The sequence below is a fragment of the Struthio camelus genome, chromosome Z (genome assembly GCF_040807025.1).
Source record: "Struthio camelus isolate bStrCam1 chromosome Z, bStrCam1.hap1, whole genome shotgun sequence".
Classification (NCBI taxonomy): domain Eukaryota; kingdom Metazoa; phylum Chordata; class Aves; order Struthioniformes; family Struthionidae; genus Struthio; species Struthio camelus.
The window spans coordinates 5,276,786-5,301,494 of record NC_090982.1 but is presented as its reverse complement, the minus strand read 5'-3'; the positions used below and the strand labels follow the sequence as shown (position 1 = coordinate 5,301,494).

General features: G+C 37.0%; 2 protein-coding genes across 3 annotated transcripts in view; one reads left to right on the top strand and one right to left on the bottom strand.

The window, feature by feature from the left end:
* Positions 1-11,964, top strand: part of TEK (TEK receptor tyrosine kinase) — a 47,013-nt gene extending 35,049 nt beyond the window's left edge. For both annotated transcript variants that reach the window (XM_068927613.1, XM_068927612.1), the window contains 8 exons: positions 268-378; positions 712-902; positions 1,278-1,391; positions 2,277-2,347; positions 2,970-3,010; positions 4,123-4,219; positions 4,706-4,805; positions 4,914-11,964. In XM_068927613.1, coding sequence (XP_068783714.1) covers positions 268-378; positions 712-902; positions 1,278-1,391; positions 2,277-2,347; positions 2,970-3,010; positions 4,123-4,219; positions 4,706-4,805; positions 4,914-4,988 — 800 coding nt within the window. In that variant the 3' untranslated portion in view covers positions 4,989-11,964. The remainder of the gene's footprint in view (positions 1-267; positions 379-711; positions 903-1,277; positions 1,392-2,276; positions 2,348-2,969; positions 3,011-4,122; positions 4,220-4,705; positions 4,806-4,913) is intronic.
* LOC138064574 (RNA exonuclease 1 homolog) lies at positions 9,825-24,327 on the bottom strand. Its single transcript, XM_068927819.1, has 16 exons — positions 22,978-24,327; positions 22,464-22,556; positions 21,711-21,912; positions 20,402-20,544; positions 19,799-19,999; positions 19,239-19,433; positions 18,052-18,148; positions 17,671-17,803; positions 17,276-17,475; positions 16,727-16,840; positions 16,059-16,132; positions 15,688-15,798; positions 15,306-15,421; positions 14,276-14,414; positions 13,428-13,548; positions 9,825-9,916 (listed from the first exon to the last, which is right to left on the bottom strand). Exons 1-16 carry the CDS (start codon positions 24,115-24,117, stop codon positions 9,825-9,827), a joined length of 3,171 nt encoding a protein of 1,056 aa, XP_068783920.1. The 5' UTR covers positions 24,118-24,327.
* Positions 24,328-24,709: the final 382 nt, after the last annotated feature.

Below are 24,709 nucleotides of genomic sequence, written 5' to 3'. Positions count from 1 at the left end.
TATCTAGTATACTAAGATGCTTTCTTTTTCTGCAGATGGCTGCTACAGGCATAATGTTGGCCTTTTTTTTTTTCCTTTCAATAGAAAAATCATACTTTTTTCAGTAAAGATTGATACATCTTAAGAGTTTTTTCCTCTTTCTTTTGGGGATGAGGCAGTAGTGCCCCAGGCAGCCCAGAGTCATCATAACTAACAAGGATACCATCATAAAATCAGTTCAAATGAAACACAAATGAAAACATAAGTGTACGTTGATTTGATTTTCAGAGTATGCCTCAAAAGATGATCACAGAGACTTTGCTGGAGAACTTGAAGTTCTTTGTAAACTTGGTCATCATCCCAACATCATAAATCTTTTGGGAGCATGCGAACATCGGGGTAAGAGACTCCTGAGTACATGTATTTTGAGTTAGTTAAAAGAAACAGCATAGCCCATTTGGTCCACAGAAACATCAGTTCATGATCAGGCCTTTCTGTGCAGCATTTCCATTGAAAAACCAAACAAACCCGGTTTTGGAGCTACAAAATCACATAAATCCTCCAGAAATTATGATGCTTATCAGTAGTTCTAAACCCTTTTCTGCATATAGAAATTAGTTTGATATTTTCCTTCTTGTCTGTTTTTTCTTTCTTACACACAGCCGTGTAAGGGCCCAAATACTATTATTAGTGATCTCTTACCTTGCGATGTGCTATCTGATTTTACATTAGGGTATCTTTACCTGGCAATTGAATATGCCCCCCATGGAAACTTACTGGACTTCCTTCGGAAAAGCAGAGTTCTAGAGACAGATCCAGCATTTGCTATTGCCAACAGTACTGCATCTACACTTTCCTCTCAGCAGCTTCTGCATTTTGCAGCAGATGTCGCTAGAGGGATGGACTACTTAAGCCAGAAACAGGTCAGTCCCAAACTCTACTCACTGAAAGCACAGCAATTCATTTTTTAAGGACTATGCATTTTAATGAAATCCAAGTAAGGTTATAATTTTAGCTTCTATAACACCCACCTGAATGACCACATTTTGTTGTGCTTACGGAGCCCCATTAGAATCTGCATCATGGAGAATCATGGCAGAGACATTAAAACAGAACTGACTGGGTAACTATCTCCTTTCTTCTCTAGCTAAAGTTAATAATGTTCTTGGTAGTGACATACCAATCACTTGGTTTTGGCTTTTACTCTGAATGTCCACAATTTTCCATACAGTAGTAGAATAGTATGTGCAAAGCTCACAGATACCATACCATGCTGATTTCCTTTTTTCAAATTGTAGTTTATTCACCGAGATTTGGCAGCAAGGAACATCTTGGTTGGAGAAAATTATGTTGCAAAAATAGCTGACTTTGGCTTATCAAGAGGTCAAGAAGTTTATGTTAAGAAGACCATGGTAAGGATCAAAACAAACTGTTTCTATAGCCTGTTTTCTTCCTTTTTTGTTTTGTCTCTTTTCTTGCGTTTTCATGTAAACAAAAATGCATACTCATAGTTACTATTTAACTGTTTATACTTTATCATTAAAGTGCATAAACACTTATATCAAATGTTTATAACTATACTTACCTTACTTGTAAACCAATTCTACACAATATTTGTAATATTATATACAATATAACTGAAAATTAATTATATGAATAACTGATAATATAACTAAAATAACTCTAAAACCACTGGTTTTGCAAGCTAGTTATCAGACTGTCAAATTAGGTTATAGGCACATATTTAATATATATTTGATATGAACTGGATATGTGCATGTGTGTATATCTGTACAGCTATGACAATTAAATTTCCATACTAGATTTGTTCAGCTGATAAGCTGGTCTAATTCTAAGGAACGAGGCCCAAGTTAACAAGATGGTAACCAAAGGCATTTGAGGATCTGTGTGGAAAAAGTAGCAGCTGTCCGGAGCTAATGCTTTCAGAGCTCTGGAACAGGAAGACGCCTAATGAACCTCATGCACTCACAGACCATGAGATGTTTCTCATGGGAAAGGGACAGAAATGTCAGAGGCATAGCACAGCATCACTCATGAATTATTTCCACTTCCTCTGGACTCTCGTTCAATAAATTTTTGTTAGCCTTAGTGGGAACTGTAACTCCGGAAAGTAAATGCACAACTTAAGTTTTGGAATCCGAGTAAGTCTATTTGCTTGATAACATTGACTTGCATGAAGTAATTTTTCATTACTGTAGCTTTTGCAAAAAAATTGCATCAATTGCAGTATTGTTACTCCAACAACTAACAAACTGACTTTAATGAATAATTTCCAGGGACGGCTTCCAGTGCGATGGATGGCAATTGAGTCTTTGAATTACAGTGTTTACACCACAAACAGTGATGTGTAAGCATGTTTTCAAACTTTTATATATATTTTATATATATATATATATATATCCTTATCAATATCAAATAAAGTTTGACAACTGAGATGAGACATCCACTCATTTAACTCAGAAAAATCAGTAATTGTGTCAGCATATGAGTGAGCAAATGGCAAGGAAAAAAAAAAATCACCAAAAAAAAGATTTTTATTTCATCATCAATATCTATGAAACTATTCTAAGTCCACAAGGTAATTGAATTTGGGGCACTAATTTAGCTATATCTGTTTTTTTTTTTTTAAACAGAATTGTGCTGGATTCTTTGAAGATCCAAAGTAATTCAGTATTTTAGTCAGGAAATTGGAGTTAGTATTTGGCAAAGTAATTCTATAATAGTGCTATTTTCCAAGAGAGAACAGTCTAGTAAAGGATGGATTTAAGACAATAAATTTTGCTGAGGATCTTACTCTCTGTGCTCTGATTCTAAGAACCCTATTGTTATGCAAAAATAGTAAGAAAAAGTGAAAAGAATAAATCACACTTCTCTGTGTCCTCTGAATGTTAGCAAAACTATCTACCATTTTGAAACATGACATCTTGTTACATTCTTGTAGCACTCTGAATTATATCCCTCTGTTGCAGATGGTCATATGGTGTCCTGTTATGGGAAATTGTCAGTTTAGGTAAGTATCTGGATTTCATACTGCACAAATAAACAAATCTGGGCTACTCTAGCTCCATTCACTCAGTCTGTTAAAGCACGCCTTGCTCTGAACCATACTCCATTTTTGCCTTTTTACTAAATCTGACTTAGCTTCAATATAATTGGAAAAATGACTGTCTCATTTTCAATTCCAGTACCATTCCAAATGAGAGTAACAAAGCTACCATGCTTTTATTTTACTACAAAACATAAGCAATAACTAAATGTAAAAATCCAGCCTATTACATGATTTATGGCCCTAATCCAATATGCTTTGAGGTTTATGGGTGGCTTTTGCTCAGCATCCTTGAGTTTTAAATCAAGACTTACATTTGAAGGATTTTTTTGCCATATCTCTCTTACTGTAGGTAGTGTAGAAGAAGGATTTTTAAGATTCGTCTTCAGATAGAACTTTGAGCTCTATTCTGCGAACGCTACTATTCATGATACTTGTGGTACAGCCTCAAACCATTCAAAATGACTGTGTTACATACTCTTTATCACTAGTCTTGGAGTGTCTGCTGGCCAAGGGGTGCAAACTGATTGATGTTCACACTGCATGTAGGACTAATCCCAAACTCTTATTCTCTAATTTGTGCCCATTTGTACTTTTTAGCAAATGAGCTTGTGCTAGATATGGGTGTGAACTAATACAGTGATTCTCACTGTGGAGAATCAAGATTCTAAGCATTTAAACATCTGCACATGAAGAAAATTGCTTCATAGTAATAGCTGCATAGATCCAAATCTGACTTTATTAATACTACATTAATGAAGGAATGACTTACCTATAGCCACTGAGGGTACTGCAAAACTATTTCATATTAAATCAGATGCAGGTCCTTGGAACTGTACAGAAACTTGGGCCGGGCCTGCAGATGATAAAAACGTATACTTTTATTTTTCTCTGCACTGCTATGAAGTATTCAGGATGGACACAGCAACAAGAAGAGTAGCTGCAACAAATAGCCTAATGTTGGACTAATTTATATGCTACTGAATCAGTCACTCTTTCATTTCTGCTAAACTTAGATTTTCATTTACAAAAATCTATGAAGAATGTGTCCATGACAATGGCTAAATCTGTTTTAGGTGGAACACCTTATTGTGGAATGACATGTGCAGAACTCTATGAAAAATTGCCTCAAGGGTACAGACTGGAAAAGCCTCTCAATTGTGATGATGAAGTGTAAGTAACTACCTCCGCAAACAAAACAAAAGAACATAATACAACACAACACAGGATCTGCCAAACAAGATAAATGATCTCTATAAGAAACTAAGAAAATAATTGTTTTTTCAGGAAAATATGCAAGTTACTTTTTTTTTTTTTTAAACTTTAAATAGGATGCGCAAGTGGAAATAATTATTTAAGGCCTTTTGTACCCAGCATGCACTCCTATTTGCCATGAACCCCTTCCCAGGCTCTGTTTCTGCCACATATACTCAAACATTCTTTGTACAACATGGCTGGGCTTCAGCTGAAAGAGAACATTTTGATTATTCTAGGAAAAAAGAGAATTCTTTCTAGACAGCAACAAGCTGGGGCAATGTAAATCCAGCTATGCAGTTTATTTGAAAAATGGAATGTCTAACACAATCTTTCAATAAGCACGAACTTGTAGCTTTAACTTATGTGTCTAAACCATTATGTGTTGGTGTTCGATTTTTAAAGGTATGACCTAATGAGACAGTGCTGGAGAGAGAAGCCATACGAAAGACCGTCATTTGCTCAGATACTGGTGTCACTGAACAGGATGTTAGAAGAAAGAAAGGTAAGAATGAATCCCTAGACAAGAATTAGGCCATGAATAATTTCAGTATAGTTTAGGGTTCTTGAAACAATGCAGCTTTTATCACACTTAAAAAATTTTTCTCCCTAGACATATGTGAATACCACCCTGTATGAGAAGTTCACCTACGCAGGCATTGATTGCTCCGCTGAAGAAGCTGCATAAGACAGGGAAAAATCTTCATTCATCAATAATGTATTAACTCAGTCTTCTGGAGTCCAAAATGTGAGAACTCTGTATAGCTCTAACTGTATAATATTGTTTAACTACAGATATGTATGTGTATATCACACAGTAAGCTTTGCCTCCACAGGCTGCACAAGTGTACATACTGTTCTTAGTAGGAATGGACTAAAGTCATAAAATCTGCTGTTTCATGAGCTGTTTTTTTTCCCTAGAAATGTAGATATAATGTATGCATACAGTTACAGTAATGCATTATGTGTTACCATGTTAGGTATTTTTGATACTTTCCAAGAGCTACTGATAGCAAAACCACAATCTTACGGCAAGTTATACATTTCATTGTGATTCAAACAAAAATGCTAAGCTCAGTGTGAAAGTGCAAGTTAGAAGCAGATGTCAATCCAGTATCCCCACTAAGAATAATTAAGCCTCCTATTTGCATATGAAAACTGAGCTAGCAGAAATAATTTGTTCAAAAATTCTGACACTTGTAGGATACAATGAATGCTTTTGCTCTTTCATTGTGCAGTTTAACAGCCAGTTTCTATGCCAAATATCAATGTTTACCTAACTTGAAAAAATGCACATATATATTGAAGTGTTTGATGCTATTCAGACAGCCATATGGCAATTATCATGAACCATGGGATTCAGAAACATATTATATATTGTAAAACATTGTTAGAATTAGCCTGCATATACATGGAGCTTTAGCAATTTGTATTTGATTTAATAGTTTCACTGCATGATTATAAATTACTACCCAATTTTATACAAGCAGGGCTTTTGTATGATATAGCCTCTTAAAAATGTTTAACTAAAATGCTTTAAAACAGTGATATATGGCCTGCCAGAAATGTCTTCTGGACATTTCTAGAATGTTAGACCATTAGAGGTAGGTGGAGCCGTGAGCTTCTGGCACCAAGTCAACAACTTGCGATCCTGTAAGACTTACCCTATTCAAACTTCACATAGAGCTTACCTCATGCTTTGCACATATGTTCCCCTCATCACCAATGACTTACCAGCTCATAACTGGCTATCAGATCACAGTGACTCTCTAGATGTGTGGATCACTCCCTAGGACTTTGGGGCAGGAGGGGAAAGGGATGGAGAGAAGAGTTTCCCTATTGATGCTTAGTTTGGGTAGGAACATGTGGGTGGATACCAGGAAGGGATATCATAGCAGAGTATAAAGTTACACTGCGGGCATATTATCAGTTCTGACTCAAAAAGGAAAAGCACCAAAAGCCTTATTGAAAAGCTCAACGAAGAATGTTGACATCACTTGTATGGTTGTGAAATAGGCAGAGTTGCACTGTAAGTCCCACTGCTAAAATCTGAGTTTACAAAGAGATCACAGATCGACCGGACCAATGAAATCTTAGTAGAATAACTCCAAATGAGAACAGAGAAAAAAATCCACTATAACTTTCAGAAAAGACTACTTGGCAGGGCCTTTCTCTGAAGCATGAGAATTGCATTCTGCTGTCTGAGTAGGCTCCTACAGGTCAGCAAGGTGAATAGAAATGGACTCCTCTGTGCGTTGGCTTGGCTGCCAGGCAAAGCTAGCTAACAACATCTGCTGGAACTGCTCCACTTTCTATAAACAATTTCTCATGGGTCTAAAATTATCATCTCATTCCCTAACAAGCAGACAGCCCTACTGACTATTCTGCCACTTTGATATGAGACTCTTCTATGGGAAACTTTTACTTTGATCAATAGACCACATAAGAAAAGAATCAGGATCATTCAGCAGCCTTAATACTGTCTCCGTTTTAAGGGCTCAAATCTTACTGTAAATTTAGCTGAAGGTCATTTAAATATGTCCTTGATAATGTTCTTTATGTCTGTAGTTAACATTGTGGCATACATTAATTTTCTAATCTATTGTGATAAAATTAAGATTAACTTTAATCACCATTTAAAAAAATACACAGAACAACTCCAAACACCTCTGAATGTCTCCATTCAATTTATATATTGCAAAGCTACAGCTATTAAAAATTACTCACAAGTTGCATCAGAATCTCAGATAGTTAAATTGTTTCTAGGCTTGGAACATGCACTGGGTTTTCCAGGTTTGAAAACTAGATTTTACTGTCTGTTATCGAGCATAGGAAATTGTGATTCATGGGAGTGGGTAGTAAGTTTTCAGCTTAATCACTAGGGGGTTGCATGTTGTCTTCCGCAGCACAATATTTCAGATTCCATATCCTCTCCTCCCCAAGAGTCTTCTGCCTGTTTTTCTGCTGGCAAGAGCATAAGGCTATCAGCTCCGAACAGTTCCATTATCCTAAGTTCTCCATACCCTAATATTCTTCATGCACTTCTGCTTATCTACACCTGCCTACCTCTATGCACGAGCTTACAGTGTCAGTCTACCCTGTGCTCTCTTTTCTGATACTACAGCCTTAATTTTCCTATATTCTCTCATATACAGCTATCAAACTCATGCTCAGGACCAGTATATGTTTAGGTTTAGGTTAGAGAATGGTTTTAGACAAGCGGAGTTGGTCACACTTTCAGGAGTATGTGTTACTGAATAGGCAGGGAACTGCTTACAGTCAAGTGTTATCAGTGCTTTAAAGGCGAACCAGAAACCTGATCAGAAAAAAGCATACCTTTTAAAAGACAAAGGCAAAACTAAAGCCCTTCCACAGCTCCTCCTCCAAACCTGCTCCTGGTTCATCCTCAACTTTATTTAAAAGTCAGAGCACAATGCGATAAAACACACAAATCCTTAATACTTCTAAAGATTAAGGAGAACCTCAGGAGCCACAGAGGCACACTTTGTGCTTGGCAGGAAAGCTATGACATCAAATGAGAACAGACATCTCTTACTAGTGTAACACAAGGTCACTAGGCATCATTCTGAGGAGAGTGTTAACAACAGGTCAAACAAGCACCTTTACCCTCATGGACTGGCTGAAATGTAGGACACAACCATCCTGCAGCAATATGAATTCAACTAATCCACTCACTGCCTGCACTTCTCCCACTCCCCAGTAATCCAAAAGGAAACATATACTTGGCCTCAAAAGGTGGGCATATTCAGTTCCTGTCTCTCTGCAGACAGTGCTTGACACATGCTTTAAGTAAAACACAGCCCTCTTCAACCACCCAAAATATAATGGTCAGGCATCTACTGAAACAAAAATACAAAGTGCTGATCATTACCTATGTCTTTTCAAAGTATGTATAAATACCAGATGAAAGGGAGTAAGGAAGAGAGACCTGGCAGTACCCCGTGACAGGATAAGAAGCAATGGGCACAAACTGAAATACAGGAAATTCCACTTAAACATAAGAAGAAAAAGTTTTTTTCTGTGAGGGTGGTTGAGTACTGCAGCAGGTTGCCCAGAGCAGCTGTAGAATCTCCGTCCTTGGAGATGTTCAAAACCTGACTGGACACGATCCTGGGCAATCTGCTTTAGCTGACCCTGCTCTGAGCAGGGCTTTGGACTAGATGATCCCCAGAGGCGACTGCCAGTCTCAGCAATTTGGTGATTCTCTGATCTCTGGAAGATGAGGTAAGGGGAAATGCAGAAAATAAGCAGAGGCCTAGGTAGAAAAAACAAGCAATTAAATTATGAGGGAATAGTTCAGCTGTGGTCAAACAGAAGTTTTCCCTCTTGCTGTTAGCTCTCTTCCTGTCCTGGTTTGTATGGCATTCCCTGCTCCTAACACACCCATTCCTTTCCAAGGCACACAATTAGCCATTAGTATATGAAAGGTGACTGGCTCAACACAGAGGAATTCTAACTAAACAGCAGCTGCAACAAAGTGGCCAAACTGCTCCAGGCTATTAAGGCTCAAATCAAGCAAACCTACTGTCATGTTTTCTGGTAATACTTCTGTGATCCTGCCCTCCATCCCACTCTTCAACAGTCTCTGAAGAATTAAGGCAAAGTATAATTTCATCTCAGAGCCTCTACTCCCTTCCCACAAAAATAAGTGACAAAAATAGACTTTTAAAGTCCCTGACTTACTTCGCTCTCTGAAGGCAGCATATGCTTCAGCACATCCTTAGTGGGAGGCAGGGAATTATATCTTGGAAAATAGTCAGATTTACACGAAACAGCGAGCACATTTTATTCCTAAAATACTGTACTTTGTGGGAGCTCTTAACTGTGACTACAGTGAACAAAAGCAGCAAAGCTCACTGGTTTTTTACTATTGAAAAGCTTCCTGTAGGCACAAATTTTTTAAAAGAGACCAGCTTATTCTGCTCCAGAAGAGGTCACATTAATGCTGTTATGTCTTTTTGTGTCAATTAACGTAGTTTGTTAAAAGTTCTTCCTCCTCTCCTCTGGAAGCAGATGAAGAGGAGAGGTAAAGAGGAATGTGAAGGGAAACCGAAAGAGAATATGCATCTTAAAATTCAAGAGCTCTAGTTTCTGCTATGTGAAAGTAGGATTTATTTCACATATGCTGAACAAACCTGACACAAAATCAAAGTTATATCCGGAAGTTTAAATAATTAGTACTTTCACTTCTTGCAATTGCTAGCTTTCAGCTGCACATAGCAGTAACGATGATTACAGAAACATTATTATTTTTACAAAACAGCACAGGCTTGCTATGTAACACAAAAGAATTTACTCCACGTAGCTTACTTGTATTTAGTGCATTCCTATTCTCTCCTTCCTGTGCATTTTTTAGCTTCAGAAGTAGATATAATCAGATTTTCCTATTAAAGCATCCATTGCCACCACTGGACATCAGACAAATGATTGATACTGAAGCATTAAAAAACAGCGAGTCAAATCAATGTTGTTTTTCCCTTCCTGCTCCTCCAAACCATACTAGTCACCATTTTCTCCCTTTATTATCCTCCTTGACCTTCCAAAGTGTTAGTTCCATACAAGCAATTGCATCTTCACTGGAATTATGACCACCAACTAGGGAGAAAAAAACATTAAGTGTTAGCTTACGTATTTCTTTTATAAAAAAGAAATGCAGCGCTGTTCATTAAGAAGGTGAACAATTGTTGCAAATGTTAAGATAATACTTTGTATTCAGACAGTTTTTGGTGCAAATTCTTGCTACCAGGATTCAACATAATAGCAATATACCTCTAACAGTCCAATATTGTCTGGTAGTATTCTACTTCCCACTACATCCTGCTTCAATATGCAGCCGAGCCTGGATTACACTAGCCAAAATAATTGGCTTTGAAAAGCCAGTCTCATCCAAATGGTGTACTTTCAAATCAGAAGCTGAAAGAGCAACTGAAGACAAATTGATACTGCAACTAGACAATACATTTCTATCTCGATTAGTTAAGGAGAAAGATCTTTTGAGAAGCTCCACAAAATCCCAAAAGAATGAAGTTAAAAGATTTAAATTATGTATGGATATACATTTTTATAATAGGTTTATCCAAAACTTAGTAAGTCAATGATTTGCAATGACAAGTTTGCAAATGCTTTAGCCAATTCCTGTAACTACGGCCAAGAACAACATAAAGATTTTAATGTCTATTGGCTGGAAAACAATAGCAGTCATCCAAATAAGAAATCCACCCAGTTCTCATTAATTGGCACTTAATGTAGGCATCAGGATTCCCTTCTTAACAGTGAGTCAAGACAATAAAGTCCTGGCTGACAGGTAAATAGTAGTTAACTACTGAAAGCACTCCCTACTGAAAGCCACAACCGCATGCAGTGTCTCTGCTAGCGATTCCAGGATAGGTAGAAAACAGTCGTAATGTATTCAGCTGGCTCTTTCTTCATAAAGAGAAATTGGTTTCACACTGACATAGTTGAATTTCTACATCTCATTAAATTCTAAAAGAGCTAATCACGGGAAATCTAAATCCTATACGGTTTAGTTTATGTTATCTCAGATACCATTTTGAATGTAGGAGTTTTAACAAAGGGACGTATCCCAGAGGAACAGGCTTGGGATAGAATAGTAATTTAGAAGCCAAAAGAGCTGCAGAAGAAAAATCTGATAGCATCCAGTTCAGCACTTTCAAATGAAGGTGTCAAAATCTCCTCTCCTTTTTGTATTTTTAGCAAGCGGCTCAAAAAGCAAAAGGGAAGTCTTCCTAGAGTTATAGGCATGCATAGATTCCTCATCCAATCAAAAAGTCACAACCGCCTCAGAGAAAAAAAAACAACCAAAAACATCTACTACAACAACATATAACACAAGTTCATACAAGGGAAAAATAGTTCTTTATCTTAGATTTAATTTATATGTTCCTTTGCTTTTTTTGGAGAATGGACCTAATCACTATCAAAACAGAAGTACAAGCTTTTAGCTTTCTCTTGTAAAACTTAGGAGTTAATGATTCAAGGGCATTTTTCATATGTAGCAGTCTATAATCAGAAGCAAGGATCTTCAGACATTTAAAGATAGATAGCTGCAATTCAGGCTGGCACAGCACAAATGTTTTACATAAACACTTTCACTGGTAGACTTGGTAAAAACTATTCCTGATTCTGCATAGAATATTCTATATAGAATATTCTATATTCTATATAGATTCTGTATAGCTTCTGTTTAGACTGGACAAAAAAACACCACTGTGGAAGTTATCCAGGAGTGTCATAGTTTATTACTGAAATTGAACAGTTCATAAGTTCTCCTGTTCTCAGGATCAGAAGACAGCTAATAATAACCTTGCAGGTTCTCTCCTAAATGCATTTTAAGAACTATAATAAGACAGTTGCCAATGATCAGGTAGAAGCTAGTTTGCTTGTCATTAGGATAACAAAACACAGAGGAACCTGCATTTCCCTCCCCCCTCCACTGTCTTATCTCAAAGGCGGCTGCAATTTTTACTCACTTCACTACAAGTGACTAGTGCTCCACCTTGCCATTTAACACTTAAGCTACTATTTTTAAGGGGGGAAGAAAGTACAACAGACCCTATATGAGTTAGGATTTCCATGTAGTAAGCTGTCTGGTAAGGCTCAATTATTAAATCCTTAGTTTTCTAGTTTTGTTATGTGTTATTTTATTTTTGATTCAAATCAACTATTTGATATACTGTAAGTCAAAATATCTCAACAGTCGCATCTCTTGTATCTTGGGATATCAAAAATCTTTGAGCTGAGACTCTTTACTTCCACTCATTCATTTTTGTTGCTTTGAGATGGTCAAGAAAAACTGGCAGTCAATTAAATTCAGAGCAAGTTAAATCACCACAGGCCTCACACCACGTGATAGTAAAGGATGTTTCATTCTATTAATCCTAGGTTTACGAATAAAGCAAATTCGGACTTAGATAAAGGCTATTACCCTCCTCTTGTACTACACAAAGCAACAGCACAAAACAATGCAAACCCAGGGAGCGGAAACCATGTGTCAGGACTCTTCTCTTTTTTCTTGAAATGGCAGCTGCACAGCTCTGCAGTTAAAGTTTGGGATGTAGCTCAGCAGTGGTCAAATATTAAATCCAAACTAAAGCACAAGAGTCTAAAGGCAGAGCTTCTATTTCAGACAGCCATCTTAAAGTTTGTAAAAATATCTTCGACATTCCTTCCCCTCCCCACCCCCACTATTCTGGGTATCAGATCGTCAGAGCAAGGAATGTCAGAAGATATTATGAGCTTTGAAGTGCAGCATCCAGCTTATTCACTGGAAATCAAAGGCCATCCAGTTTTGCTCAACGCTGTGCAATGAAGTCATGTGAGCAAACAGATTATTGTCAGTGAAGCCTTCTGGAGAAAAATTAAGAATAACTGTGCACCTCCCAGTTTATTAAAGTAAATTAAACTGAGTATCTCAGATCAAATTAAAAACAGGTGCTTAGAATGACATGGTCAATCCAAAATACACATACTGTTTAACCAGTGTTAAATGAACACTCTAGAACAAATTTGATCTGTGTTTGAGGGCGATTGATCACTGGAACAGGTTGCCCAGAGAGGTTATGGAGTCTTCATCCTTAGAGATATTCAAAGCTTTCTGGACACAGTCTTGGGCAACATGCTCTAGGTGACCCTGCTTGAGCAGGAGGGTTGGACTAGATGATTTCCAGAGGTCCCTTCCAAACTCAACCATTCTGTGATTCTGCAAAAGCCAGCCAAGACATTTACTATCATTTTACTAACGAAAATGAAGACTTGAACTGAAGACTGAAGAGCTCTTGTACCAGTACTAGTTAGCAAGTGAATCTGAAATAATAATTAGCCTTGTCGTACTACCTTTAGAATTGAGAATGCTCCTTCTACACAGGAAAGTAGCTAGAACACTTTTAGATGGTGACAACTTTGACAAGCCACTCATCCTATTCTTCTGGCATGTTCTCTGTATTCACTCTACTGTTGAAATAATGGTATCCAAGACAGACTTCAGTACAAGCAACAGGATTACTACATCTGCAATTTCCTGCATTATTCCCGTTTCCCATTTCATGATACAATATTCTGAATGCTTAATAGGAACCTGGGCTCTTACCATCATCTTGACTAATTCTCCTGAGGTAGTCAGCCATTAGACTTTTAAGTGCTCTTTTATGAGGTAAACCGAGCCGATGAGGAAACATTACTGATATGTCCACTACCGTGTCATGGATTAGCTGAAAAAGAGCACAGACCACATTAACGATTACACATCCAGCTATAGTCTTTCACCTCTTTATTTATTAGAAAAATCCCACCCAGCATCTAAACTCTTTCCTTTCCAAGGAATATTCTCAGGTTTATCCATGAGCCATTCACATTATGCTATCTGTCCTGTGTTCTTCTATTCATTATAGAATGACAAACTCTGGGGCAAAAACCGTAGAAAAATTATGTTCTGCAGTTATTTCTGTACACTGCATTAACATTTGTTCACTAGTTGTATATATACAGTGAACATTACTAACTCTATTTTCAGAAAGACATCTAACACCATACCGCTTTTATGGAAGTTACGAAAGAAATAAATTAATGACTCTGAAGAATTTGTGGTCACGAGCTCAGTGAGATCAGAAAGCACATAGTTCTAGGTTTTTACCAAACCAGTAATAAGGATAATATTATTCAATGGTGAAGTACAGTTGCCTGGCTAGAAATACGAAACAGTAAAGTAGACAGTTCAAACCTCAAAGTCTTTACTGTACTGTGTTCATATACACATCTCTTCCTGCCCCAAACTGAATACTACTTTTAATACAGCTATCATTTAACAAATCAACTATATTTTACATGTTCACCTGCGAAAATGCAACATTCCCTTTCAAGATGTGCTAGATGACAGTCATACTATAAGTAATCACCTCTTAGAATTTGCTTCAAACAATTAAAACCTGCATATTTTACCTTGAGAGCAAATAAGTCATTTTCTAGGCTGTGTCCAATTAAAATTGTATCTGCACTGAACAAGTTTAGCAGTATTGCCTGTACATCCCGAAGAGATGTTGTGGTATTCTTCAAATCATCCTCTGTTACTCCAGAGAATCTAAGGACAGATTTTGAAAAGTTTCACCAACTGAGAAGGGAAAGAAATACCACGAAGAATAAGAGCTATAGCAGTCATTTCCCTGATAGCCAAGTTGACCCTAGCCAGCTTTGAAATCACACAGTGCTGAAGTTAATCAGACCACAAGGCTTTTTTTTATTCTTTTCTTCTCCTAGATGAACTAAGCTAGATGACCTTAAATTAACTTAGTTCTATCATTACGAGCAACTGAACTTGTCTTTGTAAGCACGGACCAAAGACAGGAACTCTGAGCAAACAGATCTCACTGAAAAAGCAGGCATACATAATGCTCATTCTCCTCTTTTTACAGTGAGGCTCAGAAGCTGCATCTCTGAGCAGCTGCAAGGCTTCAAAAACTGACAGGAGTATAAAATGTTTCTTCCAAATAACTCATCTCAAAGATAAAAACCAAACAGGAATACTGTCCACAAGTGTTCTGCACTAAATCCAGCCAAATCTTATTAAACTGTACAGACAAAAATTTAATAGTGTGATTGTCTCAATGCATGGCATATAACTATTCTGCTTAACAGTGGAAATATATTTATAGACAATATTTGTATTTGTTTTTACCTTTAGGAAATGTTGCAAGTTCTAGGAGGTTCAACTTAACTTTTTTTTTTTTTTTTTTTTTTTAAAAGAAAGCAGAAAAATAAGTCTTCAAATTTGGAAAATATGAATTGTTTTGAAGAGAAAAAAATCTGTATTAATTGCATTTATCAGAATGAAAGCCTCATTCCTGACTGAAGGTCTCCACATTATGTTACTAGAAATAGACATTTTAGAGAGTGGGTCCCTTCTTATATATTTATCAGTTAACTTATTAAGCCTAATCTTGAAGTATTATAGATTGATTAATAATACACATACCTCATATTGTAGTCTATGACTTCACCATCTGGTTTAACAAATGAATCATAGACAACCTGCAGCTTAGAATCAACCACTGTCACTCTAGTAAGCTCCAAACCTTGTGTTGTGTAACACTAGGAGACAAAAGTAAATTTAGCTAGTGTTTATACAGCAATGCTGCTTCCTTATGGTATAAATTGCACAGAGAGCAGAGCTGGCTGCCAACTCAACAAATCCAAATAACTTTGCCCACTACACACTTGGCACTGAAGTCTAGCCACTTAGTGACTTGTCAGAGTTCTGCATGCCTCTCAGTCACCAGTGCCACAAACTACAGCACCTAGGAAACTGTCTCATAAGTGCCAACATCGTTAATTGAATCAAACTAAGTTGCTCATACCATCTCGCAGTCCAGAGCATATACACCATAATTTCCATCAAAAGGGGGTGATTTAACAAATGTCTTCATGAAGCCTTCCAAGTTCTCCCTTCTCCCATCATGAACATGAAACTGCAAAATTTCCATTAGTATTAAAAAGCAAGTTTGCTAAGTATATCGTACCCAAATTGCCAGACAATTTGTTTCTTTAACAGACTAAGGAGCGTATACAATTTCTTGATCAGTATTTGCCATGTAATTTACTAAGCCCTACTAAGGGAGCAATGTTTTTATCCAACTGTTTACAGAAAGCTGACTCAGCTCTGAGTCAAAAGGACACAAAAAGTAAAACTAAAATATTGCATTAAGCCCTCTGAGAGCATCATTCATACCTTTGCAACCTGACACCCAGCAGACCCAACTATTCTCTCGCAACAGCTATAGCGTTTTTCCAAGCCACCTGGAACTGCCAAAAAAGAGAAGTTGAGAAGTGAGCAGTTTTTGTAGCAACTGGCAATACGGAGAGCAAACAGCATCCTTGCTCCTTCTCTCAAACTTCTTTTTTACTTTCTCCTGAGAGTGTACAATGGAAAGAAGCAATTTTGAGTACAGTTTAGTCCCAGCAATGACAAGATGACAAACTGTACATCATCCCCTCCTCAGATCAGGTTGCTTATCTAAGAAAATACCAGTGAATGGGGGAAGAGATCTGTAGTACACAGATGGAGGTTCACATTTATCTATTTAGTGTAGCCTCTGAGTATTTAAGGAATCTCAGAAAAGATGACAAAGCTCATTTAGAAGTCTATGCAAGGCCACACAGTGAATATTTTTCTACCTTCTTCCCACAGGGTTTCATTAATGTCAAGTTCCCCAAAGGTAAAACATATGCACAGAAAACAGGCTTCACTGGAGAGCAGTGTTCCCAAGAGAACAGCAGAACTTATCTCAGTTGAGCCTTATGCAAAAGAAGTCTCATTCTCTGCTCTTCTTCACTTTTAACAATAGATGTTACAATTTAAAATGGCTTCCACAAAGACTAAATACCAACAATACTTGCCTTTTTGTTCTAATACTCTACCAGAATGGTAATTGCATTCTTCTGTACGTGTATGCTTTCCTGAGGAACTAACTGCATATACTTCACCACACCTACAGCACACTCTTCTGAAAGCTGAAAAAGACAATGCAGCACATTTCCTAGTTGGCTTGTCAAAGAGTTCAAACATGCTAAATAGGTGAAACAGTATTGTTTCACATGCAAGGAATAAAAGTTACAAGTAGAGCAAATTGCTAGAGTGGAGCATCAATACGCAAGTATAGTTTCCCAAGACTAGTCAAGTATGGGAAAAGATCCATTCTAGCGTAGTAAGAAAATTTAGTTTATCTGCAATTTCTTCCATCATTCGGTTATAACAAGAGTTAGTGAACAAAATACTTGTGAAACTTCATGGTTTAGTAATGAAAGCTTGCGAATTCACTTGCATACCAATCACTAAGTACAGGACACCACTGCAAGTTATATTTTGATATTGCTGTATTTTATTGTCCTGTGTAACCACTGAGTTAAGTTCAAGTCTGTTGTAATCTAGTAGACAGTCTCACTTACCATCATATACAGCTTTTTTTATACCCCCATTAAATATAGCACTACCATTTTTTTCAGGATTTGATCGAGGGAAGTTATTTTCACTCAATTGTTCCTCAGTCAGAAGATAGCCTTTTAAAAGTTCATATAGAGCAGCACCTGTAAGATCTAAGTAAATAAATGACAAAAAATTCCCATCCTTAGTGAATATTACACCAAATTTAACTAACACTTAAATATCCTAGTACTTCCAAAATAAAATGAAACTGAAATCTTAAGATGTACACCACGCTTCACAAGTTCACATTTTTCCCCTAAGTTAGAAGAATGAATCTTCAGATATAAGCAGCAGATTGTGTTACACCCTTGGCTAATTACCTATGGCTAATACAAAAAGCTTTCCAAAAGCAAGTTACATTTTCATGGTAAAATAAACCCAGTTATTTGCTGCAGCGGAGAACTGACATCTTCCTTCCCCTTCTTTACCATTCTTCTCCTCTGACTTCATGGGTCCAGTTCCATGGGTAGACTTGCCATCATTAAGTTGCCCTGAATGCAGGGAAACGTTATTTTTACCATACTTCTCAAATTTTGATTTCTTGTTGAAGTTCTAAGTAGATATACAGAATTAAAACATCCATATTTCTTTCAAGTGATATATTTCTATAGAAGAATTTAAACATGCAGAAGTATCTTTAGTGAAGTAAAACTAAGTAATTCTTATCAGACCGTTCCACCCCCATTCTGATTTGTGCACATGCAACCCATTTAAAAAACGTTATTGAAAGAAAGACTACCATGATCCCTCAGCTTTTTGAGGGTCTTCACAGCAATGTTTAGGTACATCTTTTTACTGCCACAACGATCATAAATGGATTTTTCTTCTATCAGGGCCTATATTAAAAAATAAAAATAAAAAACTGTTAGTGCAGTACTGTGTTTTATCAACCTCACCATTCAAAAATAATGAGATTTTGAAGCTAGAGTTGGAGAGACCTTTAAGTAGAATCCTAAATTCAAAGTGTAACAAGAGACACAAAGCCAAGTGAATGAGTCACCTTGCAGGGGAGAGAAATGCTCCAACTCAGAACTTAAATCCCACCCAGCATCATTACATTTCTAGATCAAGAAATATTTTCTTAACTTTCCTTTTGCAAATTGTGAGAGAGAAATGAAAGGAAGTTCCATCAGCTGTGCAACTATGAAGAAAAGCATCACATTGGTAAACTATACTTCTTAGTTCCAATCTTTTGGAAGAAGAAAAACAGTTTTCCCGGTTTATTACACTCTGTTTACCGTTTATATAGTCAACCAAAGAGAAGCCCATTTCAGCTATAAACAGTGACTTCTAACAGAATCACTGCAGCAGCTATGCCGCAATCCGCAAGTCCAAACTTTTTATTCAAGGTGCAGTTACAGACATGTGCAGTCTTATCAGGACACTTTCATAAAATATTTCAACTTCCAGCATGCAAGAAACGCAGATCATCTGAAGATTATGTGCCTATCAGCCTGTATCTGTTGGTTATAAGTTTGAGTATTGCTTGAAGTTGTGTAAACAGCTAATATAAGATCAAAATGATTGACAGTTAGGGCTTTTGAAGAACATGTTTTTCTCCTGCCCTGAACAGGCAACTTCCGACCTCAAAGTCATTATTTACATTGCAGGAAACCTTCCACAGTCACTTGAAGATTTTTATTTTGTATGTTCATATTTTAAAAGAAAGCTTTTCTGTTTTCCTACTCATGTTAATTTAGAAGATAACCAGTAGCGCTAGAGACAGAAGGTCTTCCTTTGGGAAAACTTGAACTGATTGATAAGAATGGGAGAAGTATAAGATCCAGTATATTTTAACTTCTGCTTGCTGAAAATATTTGCCTTTCTAAAAAAAATACCACCACACCGTGCAAGGTAGGACCTCCTGACTTATTCATCAGTTGAGAAGAACTGTAAAGACCTATAAAACTTCCAAACATTGCAAACCTTGTCAATAGCTTCATTCACTGTACTACAAATTTTGAAGTATTCTTCAAGAAAGAAACTGAAATATCGCTGTCTTATGTCATGTGGTACTTTGGATCCTGATTCTGGCATGGAAGGCCTTTTCCCAGTAGAAACCTTAAAAAAAAAAAAAAAAGCCACACACAACAGGCTAGTTCTCTTAAAGCTAAATAAAATCTTTCATAGAAACATGCTGCTATTTAAGGCACAGTAACCAAACGCAAACATGGGTTGCTTGAAAAAAAGGTGTACTTAATTCTCCTACCACAATCTCCTGGATTAATAATTTCTTTAGAGTTGCTTACATCTGTAGCTACTAGAGGCAGGAAAATAAAAATATAATTTGAATAGCAACTTGATTTCACCTGGGAGAAAAGCAATACCTTTATTAGCTACCATCAGAATGATGAGAGTCTTCTAATACAGTAATTTGAAATTATAGAATGAATGGGATTTTCTTTTTCTTTCCCCCCACCCCTCCCCACTCCCTGCCAAATGCAGGGGAGAATGGGAAACTGCAGGAGTCAGCAGAGCCTGAATGCAAGGAAATCACCTTCCCCATTTTTATCTCTCCTTTTCTTTCTGATGCGTAAGTGCTGACTGGCCTGAGAGGCATTTTGAATCCAGGTACCATTTATTTTGGAGAAACTGCTGCAAATGAAAACACTTACTTTTTGCTGAGAGGCCTGAAAGTAGGGGTCCTGACAATGTGTGACAGCACACTGTTCAGTTACTGAGAAACACTGCATAAAACAGAAAGTTAGAAGAGTCGTATGTGATTTCTCATGAACTACGAAACTGAAAAATCATTTCTATCATCTGAAAATAAAAATGCATCATCTCTTAGTAAATGGGCAACAATTCTGGAGAAGAACAGGTTGAACCCCTAGCTGAAATCCTACCAATAGAACAATATAGCTTTGAATATTACTGCTAGACTCTCTACAAAGGTTATTTTTAACTTAAAGCTACTTGAATACATTTAATGCACACAGGAAATAAATATTTTTTCTATAAAGCAGCTATACTGGTTTGTCACACTATTAAAAGTATAATATTGTCTAATACTGTCTTAAATTAACAGTGGTTTCTCATTTCTGCTCCCATCTACGTGCCCAAGTTCTGCAGCGATAACTCTACAGTACCTTATATGGCACAGCAACAATCCTTTTAAAAGAACTATTAGAAAGGCTACAGGGCACTGCTGTTGTAACATCTCCTTCTAGTAGGGCACCCAGTTGACTATTGCTGGTTTCAACAGGCTGAACTTCAAGCAAATTTAAACAGGCTGAAATAAACAAGAGATATAGATTAAACCTAATCCCCAGAAGTAAACTCTGTTGTTCAGATTCCATTAAGCTGGTACTTGGGTACTTCACAGCTCCTTTGGTAAAGCAGGGACAAGTAAATTAAACTGCAGAAGCAAGCCTCAAACTTCAGGAAACACGTTAAGATTTCACTTCTGCCAAATGACTTTCTGTAAAGTGTCCTCCAATGATTTGGAGATTATATAACAGCTCAAAGACATTAGAATAAAGCAGCTGTGCAAGTCAAGTTAAAAACCATCTTTAAGCTGTAATGTTTATGATTTTTAAGTAATTATTTGTCCATCCTCCACCCTACCCCCCAGCTGAAAGCTCACTAGCAAAAGGAAAAAAAAAAATCATGAGAAATACCTTTTTAATTTCACCTTCCAATTTAACCAGTAAGTGCTTTAAAGCATTGTTTACACTTTGGAAAGTCAGGAACATTACAGATCTCGGAAATAAACTGTCATGAGATTCTAGAGCCAGGGTATCAGCACTTGCTTTCATGGCTCTTAACCATACTTGCACTACACCTATCATATAGTGAGACACGGTTACACAGCATGAGATACATTAGTTCATTCTAAGTTTTATTCATAAAGAATGCTTACATAAGCAGAATGACTCAATTTAATGTGAAACATTAAACAATCGTTTACAGCATCTGTATAAAAACATGATTAAAACTACACAGAAGTATTTACATGAGTTTAGTTACTAGATAAATTCCTGCCATTTTAAATGCCATTAAATCTTATCTCTTGAAAACTGATTCAGACAGCCTGAACGCTCAAGACCAGAAACCTAACCACTGATACCCATACTAAAAGCAAAATGTCTCAGCAAGTCTTTTTCTTCATTCTTTCAATTCATAGACTTTCAAGATAACAAACATATTTAATGATTCTGTCCAAAATTGTACCTGTTCAAAGAATTTAACATAAAGTACCTGTCTCCAATCCACTAGGGCTTCCAAAAGATAACCTTGCATTTGGCTATGACAGCTATCTGCACAAGCTAACTGCCTCCATTATTCAACTCACAGCTAACACTCACCACAACAAAATGAAGGAAACACATTCAAAAGATGCCTATCTGACACGAAACAAACTTTAGTTTGTCAAATCTATGGATCATATTGTCATACCCATTGGTCCTATGCTTTGAACTTCAGCAGTCGACAACCCATATACACTTTTCTTCTGTCTAGAAGTTGCAGCAACAAAAGCTTGTTCGTTTTTACCAGCAGCTGTGAATACCATTGTTTCCTGCTGTGCCTGCTGGCTTCTTGTGGCCTCCTGTTGTGGAGGAGATGCTTTGAAAGGCACGATTTCTTTTTTTGTATGTACCTGATATACACACAAAAATAGATGAGTTAACATGAAAGCAGTTCCATCCCACAGCAGGATGGTGTTAAAGTTAATATATTACTTCTTAAAACTGAACTGGGTATCAGCTCAGCATGCTGCCTTAAGAAGGAAAGGACAAAGCTGCAAGAGCACCAGGAAGGCTAAGAGGCTTAAAGATTTATGCCTGCTACTACTATTGCCACCTAAAGTACAAAAGAGAAGAGCAAGAAACCCTTTTGTTTTGTAACTGCTGCTCACAGTATCAGTCTCCAATCCAAACTGACTTTTCATGGCCCTCTTTGTTAATCTCAGCAGCTCTAGACAGCTGCTTACTTCGCCTATGCCAGGAACCAACTCTAAGTGCTACACGATTACGTATTTGCAATAACTTTTAGCAGAAGCAGTTATGAGGAATTTGTTTTCACTCATTTCAAAATATTTTTAGAATTAAATTACAAGATAGAACCTCAGCCAACCTGAAGTCAACATGAGTCTACTGATATTAAATGGGGCTATGTCAAAGCTCCGCCTATCATAGGATTATAACTCACATCAAATTTTGCAGTGTGTGCAATTCTTTTCTTTCGTCCAGGAATGTTTACTTTTGTTTCTAATAAACCTAGATCCATATTTCCTCCAAGGTCCTATTAAGAAAAAGAACAGGCCATTTAGATCAACTATTGTAAAGTTCTAGATTTTAGTAGTATCTTCATGACCCAATCACTCCAGCATGTCAGGATATTCACAGTCAAAAAACTCACCAGGAAAACTACAATTCCATGTGTATTTGACAGTTACTTTACAATCAGAGCCATAGAGGTTTGAAGCTTAGGCAGTGGTATTCAAAGTTCTCTAAGACTTTGCTTATTACTGTAAGACTAAGAATGCCCACCCCAGAGGACGTGGGCAATTCATCAATTCAGGACAGTTCTCCACGTTAGTAAATACGTAGCTCTCTGACTATCAAGCTAGTCTAAAAAGATAAATAGTTCCTTTTAAATTTGTCTGTTAGTAGTGAAGGTTCAAATATTTAACATTTACTAACACATATTTTGGACAGAGTACCGGAACTTGACTACACATCGCTTCCTTTCCTCGTATGCTTACAAAAAAGCGAGCAGAAAAAGGGAAACAAAATACCTGCTTATCACCTTCTTTCTTTTGTGCTTCTCTTTCAAACTCGTAGAAAATTCTCCGACACTCTTCTATAGGATCATCTGACTCTGAGAGCTCTGTATCCTCCGCACTAGATTCCGTGTTCTCAGAAGATGAATTAAATACAGCCATTTCACTGTCTTTGTTGTTTGCACATGCAGTTTCAATAGAACTATTATTACTGTTTTTGATCAGACCTGTATTATGGCAAGCCTCCTTGCCCACAGCTAAGTAATAAGTCGGATGAGGGTACTTATCTTCTAGAACATCACTACCTTTATTTTCTTCTGTGCTCTGAATTTTGTCTGTATTTACTGTTATTTCCTTATGACTTCCTTCTAACACAGCTTCATTGTTTGATGAGTAGCCAGTGTTCAAGACAGACTGTGCTCCTCGTTTGCTAGTCAGGCAGTTTTCATTAGTGCTATGTCCCTGAAGAGATGCTTCAGCCACCGTGCTACTTTCTGCATTCTCTTGTTTCAGAATTTCCTTCTGCATATGTGCCTCAACAGAAATAGCTGAAGGCATATGTTTTTCCTTTGAACAAGAAAGAATATTTCTTTGCTCCCCAAGATTATCGGAAACCTTTGGTATTTCAGTGTTCACATTAGGCAAATGTGTTTTATTTTTTGGAGAAACATCATCTACTTTTTTAGACTTATTTAAACCTCTGCTATTCTTCTGTAAAGTGACTATTTCCTCTGATTTTTCTACTGTACACTTAGAAGGGCTGTTTGCTACGTTCCTAGCATGCAGTTTTTCTGCACATACTGCAGCACACAGTCTTTCTTCCTTATTACAGTTTTTACAGTTCCTAGTTATTCTTGGCTTTTTATCAACAGTGAGTGGAGGCACATCAATGACAAGATCATATTCATCATCAGATTCTTGAAGTTTTATTTCAAGTTTCACAGTGGAAGAGTTTCTTGACCTCTTTGTGGAGCCACATCTACTCCTAAACGGTGACATCTTCGAACTCCCCGCCTGATAGTCCCATGGAAATACTTCCTCTGGCTTAGACTGCTGCTTAGCATTTTCATCCTCTTTCATCACTGAAGGGATAAGGAGATCTGCCAAATAATTTACCAGAAAGTTATATTCAAGAAAGTTGTTTGATAACTACAATCAACAATGTATTTTTCAAGTTTAAAAAAAAAAGCCAATATTATTCCAGTGCTTGGAAACTCAAACCACATGACAAGTCAAAGTGGTTTTAATCATTTCATCTCAAGGACTACACTGCAAGAGTTCCTTCTGTTCTTCAGTCTTAACTGAAGCTACTGCTATTTTAGTACCTGTGCTGCAAATCACCTGCCTCTCTAAACGAAAGAGGCATGACTTTAAGAAGTTCAGTCATACTAAATTGCAATCCACTCACTGATTTCAGCTGAGGGAAGAAATTATTTTATCAAAAATATTAATGACTACAAATTTAATTGCCAAAAATACCCAATAACATTTCAAACTAGGTACATTTACATGTTCTTCAAATCCAGTTCAGAAGCTGATTTTTTTTTTGCACTGATTGAGGCTGTTAGCATTACTAAGTCTTATGCTTCCCATTTTAAAGTCATTTTAGTACTCTGCCCCCTCGTCTAGCTGTTTCTTCCTCAGTAATTAGGTGTAGCTTACAGCTGCCTGA

Excerpts from the sequence above, each read along its gene's own strand:
- LOC138064574 (XM_068927819.1), bottom strand. The coding sequence starts at position 24,117 with ATGAAAGAGGATGAAAATGCTAAGCAGCAGTCTAAGCCAGAGGAAGTA. Across the intron at positions 22,557-22,977 it reads CGATGTGTAGTCAAGTTCCG|GACCTTGGAGGAAATATGGA; the intron begins GTACTCTGTCCA and ends TTTTCTTAATAG. Across the intron at positions 17,804-18,051 it reads CAAAAAGCTGAGGGATCATG|GGCAACTTAATGATGGCAAG; the intron begins GTAGTCTTTCTT and ends CCCTGCATTCAG.